General features: G+C 38.2%; 1 protein-coding gene across 1 annotated transcript in view; it reads left to right on the top strand.

Annotated features, from left to right (window-relative positions):
* Sf3b1 (splicing factor 3b subunit 1) overlaps window positions 1–5,894 on the top strand; it is a 39,506-nt gene extending 33,612 nt beyond the window's left edge. Inside the window, exons 23-25 of the mRNA XM_052193796.1 lie at window positions 2,257–2,529; window positions 4,730–4,946; window positions 5,421–5,894. Of these exons, the coding sequence (XP_052049756.1) occupies window positions 2,257–2,529; window positions 4,730–4,946; window positions 5,421–5,579 (649 nt within the window). The 3' untranslated portion in view covers window positions 5,580–5,894. The remainder of the gene's footprint in view (window positions 1–2,256; window positions 2,530–4,729; window positions 4,947–5,420) is intronic.
* Window positions 5,895–8,832: the final 2,938 nt, after the last annotated feature.

An 8,832-nucleotide genomic window follows, 5' to 3' on the forward strand; every position in this document is an offset into this window, starting at 1 on the left:
CCCCTGATCCATGCATCCAGCCCTCCTTCTCTTTTTAATTTTTTTCCCTTCAATATGTTTTATGTTCATTTGTGTATGTGAAGGTATCAGAAGCCCTGGAACTGGAATTGTAACAGGTGGCATCTGTCATGTCGGTGCTGGGAATTGAACCCAGGTCGACATATAATATTTACATATAATTCATATTGTATATTCACTTTCTGTGGTTTTAATACTGCCATCATTCCAAGACTGATTCACAGATTTATCTGCTTTATGAATCCACTTATGGTTATTTTCTTCTTCATCAGAACTTACTGGAGAAAAGCAGTAGAAAATGAGACTATCAATGTATATTTTCTAGTGTTACTAGCTTCAGCTAGAAGCTGGACACAGCCCAGAGTCACCTTAGGGAGACAAGAAATTGCACAGATCAGATTGGCCTATGACCATGCTTGTGAAAAATTGTCTTGATTGTTGATTCATATGGGTAGTATATGTGTGGTCTTGGGCTATGTAGGAAAGCAAGTTGAGCATGAGGTGAGCTCATGTACAAGTGAGCCATTAAGTAACATGTCTGCGTGATTTGTGCTTCAGTTTCTGTTTGGCTCTGCCCTGGCCTCCCTCAGTGATAGACTATGACCTGGATATAGAAGGAAGCTGAAATAGGGGCTGGAGAAATGGCTCAGCGGCTAAGAGCGCTCTTACAGAAGTTCTGAGTTCAATTCCCAGCAACCAAGTGGTGGCTCACAACCATCTGTAATGAGATCTGATGCTGTCTTCTGGCACACAGGTGTACATACAGATAGAGCACTTATTTATAATAATGAAAAAATCTTTAAAAAAAAAACTGAAATAAACCCTTTCTTATCCACATTTCTTTTGGTCAGGGAGTTTTTATCACAGAAGCAGAAAGGAAACTTAACACCTGGAAGTAATTTCCAAAAACATAAAAAGTCTGAGTTAGATAACATTCCCTTCAGGATAGATGTACATCCCTTCTCATTTCTCAGGAATAAACTGTTTGTGTGAGTGATGGTGGGATTTAAAAAAAAATGCTGCAAATAGATACAGTGCAAAATTGATTAGCTCCATTGCCTGTGTTAGCAGAGGAGTATGTAAAGCTGAGTGGGAGGCAGCCAGAGCTAGGTGGGGTGACCCTGCTTCAGGGAACCATGGGAGGGGGCTACTGGGGAGGGAGGGACAGATTGTATGTGTTTGAAGGACCAGTCCAGAGTTTTGGATATTCTTATATTTATAAGACTGCCTGGCTCTTGAGGGCATTTAAACCATTCAGATTTATTCTTTTTTAAAAAAAAGATTCATTTTATTATTATATGTAAGTACACTGTAGCTGTCTTCAGACACACCAGAAGAGGGCATCAGATCTCATTATGGATGGATCTCAAAACCCACCATGTGGTTGCTGGGATTTGAATTCAGGACCTTTGGAAGAGCTCTTAACTGCTGAGCCATCTCTCCAGACGCAGCATTCTTTATATTTCAAAAAATTTAAAGAGTAAAAAGAGTCTACCTGAATTAACATTTAGATGAATCTGACAATTTATATGAAGATTTTTACCTGTTTTCCTGTTTTTTTTTTTCTTTTATTTACATTCCAGTTGTCCCCAGCCCCTGTAGTTCCTCATCCTTCTTCCCCATGCCTCCGAGACGATGCTCTCCCCCCAACCCCCAAAACAGGCATCCCCATTTCCTGGGACCTCAAGACTCTAAAGGATTAGGCCCATCTTCTCCCACTGAGGTCAGACCCAGTCGGGCCTTGGACCAGCTAGTGTATGCTGTGTGGTTGGTGGCTTAGTCTCTGGGAGCTCCCAGGGGTCTGGGTTGGTTGAGACTGCTGGTCTTCCTATGGGGTCGCTGTCCCCTGAAGTTTATTTTTGTTTTTTGTTTTTTTTGTTTTTTGTTTCTTGGATTTGGTTTTTTCAAGACGGTTTCTCTGTATAGCCCTGACTGTCCTGGAACTTACTCTGTAGACCAGGCTGGCCTCGAACTCAGAAATCCGCCTGCCTCTGCCTCCCAAAGTGCTGGGATTACAGGCGTGTGCCACCACCGGTACTTTTTTTAAACCTTTTTCTCTTTAGCTTTTTTTATTTTTGTAAGTTGTAATTACATCATTTAAAACCACAGTCCTAGTGATGAGAAAGTACTATGTTTTATCAGAAAGTTACTCTTTCTCCATTCCCTTGCAGTTTTTGTATTCTTTGAAAATAAATCTAATAAGTATGATAACGCTGATGTATTTCTTTTTCTTTTTAGCCCTCACGATGTATTGGCTACACTTTTAAACAACCTCAAAGTTCAGGAAAGGCAGAACAGGGTTTGTACGACCGTAGCAATAGCCATTGTTGCTGAAACATGCTCACCCTTCACAGTACTCCCTGCCTTAATGAATGAATACAGAGTTCCTGAGCTTAATGTTCAAAATGGAGTGTTAAAATCACTCTCCTTCTTGTTTGAGTATATCGGTGAAATGGGGAAAGACTACATCTACGCTGTAACGCCTCTACTTGAGGATGCATTGATGGATAGGTAAGTGACTAAAGTAAATGCAGAAAAATAATTAACAATTATGCTTCATTTTAGAGATTACTAAGATAAATGTTGTATTGTTAAAGAAGAAATATTACTGTGGATTATTTCACATAATAAGTAATTTCTTACCTTAGTATTTCTGGGTATAGTGGGGTACCCAGATTTTCTCTTCCAGGTTCCTTCCTCTTGTTAATCTCTTTGCCTATGTGTTAAGCAAAGTAGATTTTGAAATATAATAACTGATTTAATATTTTTTTTAAACAATTAGGGAATAAAAGGTGACCATGAATTAATATGGCAGAGAAGCTTCTAATTTTGTTTTTGAGACAGGCTCTCAGGTTACCCAGGGTGGCTTCGAACTTATGCACCTGAACATGACCTTAAACTTCATTGCTCATCCCTCTACCTTCAGAGTGTTGGGATTGTAGACATGTACCACCATGACTGGTTTTATTTGGCACAGTGTATAACCCCAGGGCTCCATACATACATGCTAAGCCAGTGTTCTACCAAATGGGCTTTATTCTCAGCAGATCTGCATTTTTTTTAAACCTTATATTGAAGATGAAGATAGTTTACCAGAGTCATAATCTTTCTTCTGCAGGCCCCAAGTGTTCAGATGATAGCTATTATTAGTTCAGTACTACTTTTGCGGTATTTGATAGTCTTATATTTTATTCTCTACTTTGAGGTCCAGAAAATAATTGTACCTAACAAGATTACAAAGGAAAGTGTAAGTAAGGTGCAAGTAGTTTCAGTGGCTGCTTAAGTTTTTAGCTGGTTACTTTAGTATACAGCTTAAAGTGTTTACTAAACCAGCCACAATATAGCTTGTACTCTCGATACTACAGAAGCTGATGCAGAAGGATTGAAAATTTCCATGCCAACCTGTGCAACATATTAAGACTGCCCTGTCTCAAAACAACATTTTGGAAGTTAGGTGGGATGTAGTTCAATGGTAAGGCACATTTCTGTCATGCATGAAGCCCTGGATTCAGTCTGTAATATAGCCAGTCACTTAGTGACCTTCATAAAGGTCACTTTATAAACGGAAGTAGAAAGGTACTAGAAAGTACAGATGGAAGTTATGGAGTCATATTAGTAATCATAGTCTGTATGAGGCTACCTTTCTGGGACCAAACAAAATAGCAATAAATCTCCTTGCTTCTCCCTACACTGCTTCTTAGTGAGGCATTCTTGAACATTACAACTGTTGACAATGGCTTGAGGTTAAAAGTTTTGTTCTAAATGGAAGGAGTTTTGTGAAAAGAAAACATGACTTGTCTCTTTATACCGACTACAAATAAAACTGATAGAATTGAACAAATAAAACTGATAGTAGAATTGAAAATTTGGCAGAACCTTCTGTTTCTTTATTCATAAGAAAAAAAGGCTCTTGAATATTGTACCTTAAAATATATTTGAGTTTCATATACCCAGTTAATATATCAAATTTATTTTTGGAAAATTTAAACTGCCAAATTACTTTTTGCAATTTTCATGTAAGTTTAATCATCAGAATAATTTTCTGTGCTTCTTACATTATTTATTGTGGTCTCAACTGTTTTAGAAAGGTTTTCAGTTTTTAATTTTGGAGTTCATAACATTTGTTGCTTCTATATTTATTTAAAAAATACAATGCTTTGAAGATGGATTGTTTGCAGTGCTAAAGAAATTTAAAAAAACTATAGTCTGAGGGTAATTCAAATTACTAAAAACCTATTCAGTTGGGAAACTTACTGAAATTTTATTGAATAAGTTAGATAGCAAATTATAGTGTTACAGTTCAGATATTTTTTTCCTAATGCCTCTGAGAGGTTGTTAATATTTTGTTGGAATGCATGAGCACTATTTTATGTTTGCACTCAGAATAGGTAGTGTGAATAATAGATTGATATGTCCTGAATTCAGATGCTGCTAGAGATAAACATCTTATTTGTACAGATTTAAAAACCTAATTGATTTTTCTCTTAAATTGAAATTTTTTTTGGTTGTTTTTTTCAAGACAGGGTTTCTCTGTGTAGCCCTGAATGTCCTAGAACTCACTCTGTAGACCATGCTGGCCTCAAACTCAGCAGTCCGCCTGCCTCTGCCTCCCATGTGCTGGGAATAAAGGCGTGCGCCACCTCTGCTGGCACAAGTGACATTTCTTATAAAAATGAGACTAATTTAAAGAGACTTTTCCTTTCCATTACAGGGACCTTGTACACAGACAGACAGCTAGTGCAGTGGTACAACACATGTCACTTGGTGTTTATGGATTTGGCTGTGAAGATTCTTTGAATCACTTACTGAACTATGTGTGGCCTAATGTGTTCGAGACATCTCCCCATGTAATCCAGGCAGTTATGGGAGCTCTGGAGGGCCTGAGGGTTGCTATTGGACCATGCAGAATGTTGCAGTATTGCTTACAGGTAGGTTAAATGTATTTTTTTGTTTGTTTGTTTGTTTTGTTGTTGTTGTTTTTCTGCAGGAATTGCTTAAAAATTTACTTAATATATTGAAATCAGTCATTCCCTAATTACCATGTGAAAGACAGTTCTGAGATAGGAATTAGATTTTGTGTTTTCCTACCGCAATTTTGTTGTACAGTTTCCAGATTTTTTTCTCTCCCCTCTTCAAAGTAAGTGCTTGTGGGTTTTCTGTTTTATTTTTTGAGACAGGGCCTCACTATGTAGCCTTGGCTGCTGTGGATGTAGACCAGGCCAGCATTGAACTAGATAAATCCACTTGCTTCTGTTTTTGAGTGCTAGCATTAAAGGTGTATGCCATCATGCCAGCTAAAATAAAATATTTCTAATGATATTTATAGCTTATAGTCATATTAGAGTATTTCCCTTCTTGAAAATGGAAGTATAATTAACTCTACCTTTTATTTATTATTCTAGGGTCTGTTTCACCCAGCTCGGAAAGTCAGAGATGTATATTGGAAAATTTACAACTCCATCTACATTGGCTCCCAGGATGCTCTCATAGCACATTACCCAAGAATCTACAATGATGATAAGAACACCTATATTCGTTACGAACTTGACTATATCTTGTAACTTTATTTTGTGTCTAATACAGCTGTTTCACACCTTAAACTTGCTTCGATCTGATGATATAAACTTGTAAAACATTGCAGATCAGTGCAGAGCTGGTCATAGTGGAGGGGTAGAAATCCAGTAGCATGATTTTTAAATAACTTTTGTTTTTTGATGTTAAACAGTAAATGCCAGTAGTGACCAAGGACAGTGATTATACACACTATACTGGAGGGATATCATTTTTTATTCATCTTTATGAAGATTTAGAATTCATTCCTTGTGTTTAAAGGGAATGTTTAATTGAGAAATAAACATTCGTGTACAAAATGCTAATTTGTGTGTGTTTTTTGAATATGACTTGTAAAATGCAAAACTTTAGTAAAGTACTGGTTTATGTAGAATAAGTGGCTTAATTTCATATTCTGTCACCTAGTTTATTATGGAACATAGCTAGCAGAACGCAAATTATATAGTGATGGCCTGTTTGTCAAAAGTCCATTGTTTTGTTGATGATGAAAGGAGTAGCTTTGGGGGTGCTCCCCTCCCCTCAATGTAGCATAACCATTCCATCACCATAGAAAAGTAGCACTTCAAACTGTTTGGAGTATTATTTTATACTTACATAGCACCTTTCACCTATTGATTTCTCAAAATGCTTTATGAACAGACATCAAGGATGTATTTTACGTTATGTCCAACTTTGATGGCCTGTGCTTATAAAGTAGAAGAGCTGTCTGTACCTCAAAACAGTATACTTCCTGTTGGGAGTGAGGCTATCTAAGAAATGCTTGTCTATAGGACAGTCTGGGCTTTTGTGGTATGCCTCTAATCAGTTAATTTATAAGCAGCTGTTGAACACCTGCTGAATGCAAGCCAATGTCTGTCGATGCAGGGGCTGGGAAGGTGCATATGGTCTGGCCTTCGCCTTTCATGTAGTGGAAGGGTGTGCACAGAGTCCTTGGTTACCAGGATGCTGTGCAATGGCAGATACAAAAATGCTAGATTGCTTAGTTTGTATGTAGCAGTCAGATACTGTATTGGTTTAAGTGTGAGCATAAGCCAAAATGCTCTTTAGTTCACGAAGACCAAGCATTAAGGGGCTATTTTATTTTAATGTTTTGGGGCAACTAATGAATCAGTTTTTTTTTTTTTAATTTTATGCCCCAAATTTTACATTTTTAAAACTTTTCTAGCCATCACTGTTTTGTCTCCCTCTGTACTTGTGTGGATTCTAAAAGGAAATAAATTTGCCATCAGTATGACTGGCACATGACTGCCCACCCTCAGACTTCCAGGAGCGGTAACAAGGAAGACTGGTGGAGGCTTAGATGAGGAACAGCTTCTGCTTTGCTTTTTTAGGATGGATACTGAGCATTAACTGTTCCATGCCGGAACACGGATACTTGTTCCTCGTATGTGGTCTGACTATCATTGTGTAGTAAACCATTTTCCTGTTCTTAGAAATTTTCTAGCCATACCTTATGCACTTTTAAGTGTTGTTTTGTATAGTTGATTTCAAATAACCCTTGGTAATTATAATCTTGAGTATAGTTCTCAAAGTTAAATTTTGATTTTAAACCACTTGGGAAATTTTTATTGCATTATTAATTAAAATACTTAAGTTTGTTTACCCCCTTTGCTATTTATGGAAAATAAGGATTGCAGTAGAAATACAGATAGAGCAAAGGAGACTGCTTATCCCTTAAGTGACATTTTCCTGATGGAGGTAATCTGAGAATGGATTAGGAGAAAAATACTAAAGGCTGCAATCTCAAGATTAGGACCAAATAGATGCTCAGAGATGTTTGGATTGTGAAATGCTCTTATTAAATAAGGAAAGCATTTTGGGATAAACCCTTGTGAAAGATGCTATGTCAAGTTTTAACTCTTCTCAAAGATCTTTTCTTTAGCACTTTGTTTCTTAGGCAGGAGGAATTAATGTTCTTTAGGGGACAGAGGGTGGGTTTTTCTCTGGGCTTTTGTTTTTTTTCTCTGGGCCATTGCCCTCTAATGGAATCAGTATTTCTTTGGCTGTTTGATTTTTTTTTTTTTTATATTGTATTTTTAAAATTTGTTGTATGGTGCCCTGTGAGCATCAAGTACCACCAGATAAATAAAACTTATTATATCTAAAGTCTTAGTATACCAGTTCTTAATTTTAGTTGTCTCTCTGTGGTATTATGCTGTGTCTGCTCTGTTGTGGTTTACCATTTTAACTACATAGAGCTCTTTGGGTTGTTGGTCAAGCAAGTGAAACTAAATGTTAGGAAATGTTTTTCCTGATGAAATAAGAAACTGAGCTGGGCACGAGCACAGGCCTTAATAATAGCACAAGTAATCTCAGCACTTGGGCAGAAGCAGGAGGGTCATAAGTTTTCCTGTTTGGAGCATATATAAGACCCTGCCAAATAGCTAATAAAACTGAAATAAGTTGGAAGAAGATAATTGCAGGTTTATCAGATAAGTAGTCTGTTGTGGCTGGGCTGGTGCTGTTCTTGTGAACCAATCCCCTAATGAATAAAGGAGCCAATCGCTGGGCGAGGAGGCCAGTTGGACCGAGGAAGGGAGGAGTCAGGAGAGAGATCCTTTTGGAACTGGGACAGCATATGGGTAAGATGTAGCTGCTAGAGTTTCCTGGTATTATGGTGGAGCCACAAGGATTTACCAACCGAGGAATCAGATTTTAATAAGGCTTATAAGATTAGGTTTTAGTTGTTGCATCCAGAGATTGAGTTACCATTGTTTCTGAACTAAGTTTGTGTTCTTTTCCTTCATACAGCAGCTTGTCCTGGGTTTAAGAGAGAAAGATGCGGCAGTAAAGTGTGGGTTTGTCAGATGTGCACCACAAAGGCTGTGGGGATTTGAAGCAGAGTTGACATGGTAGCCACCCTCCAGTGGGAACATAGCGAGCTGGGTGGAGAAACTGTGGAGTTGTCACAATCTCCACGGCCATTGCCTACAAGCCATTGTGCATGGCTGGTCAGGCCGCTGAGGCAGAGTTGTGTAAGACCCCAAAAAAACCCAGGGCGCCCCAGCACCCCACGCCTCGGAAAGCGACATCCAAATCACTCTCGAGAAATGGTCTCGATGCAATAGCATGAGGATTTCTTTTATTCCAGAATTCTGGGTTCCACAGCTGTACACCACGCAGGGCTAGAGGACTGTGGACCCCGAGAGCAGAATTGTGACGGCTTTTATAAGTTTACAACAAAGCCCGCGAATCACAAACCAATTATTACTTAGCATCGAGAGCCCGTGTAGTGCGGACCAA

Source organism: Apodemus sylvaticus, chromosome 9 (genome assembly GCF_947179515.1).
Source record: "Apodemus sylvaticus chromosome 9, mApoSyl1.1, whole genome shotgun sequence".
NCBI lineage: Eukaryota > Metazoa > Chordata > Mammalia > Rodentia > Muridae > Apodemus > Apodemus sylvaticus.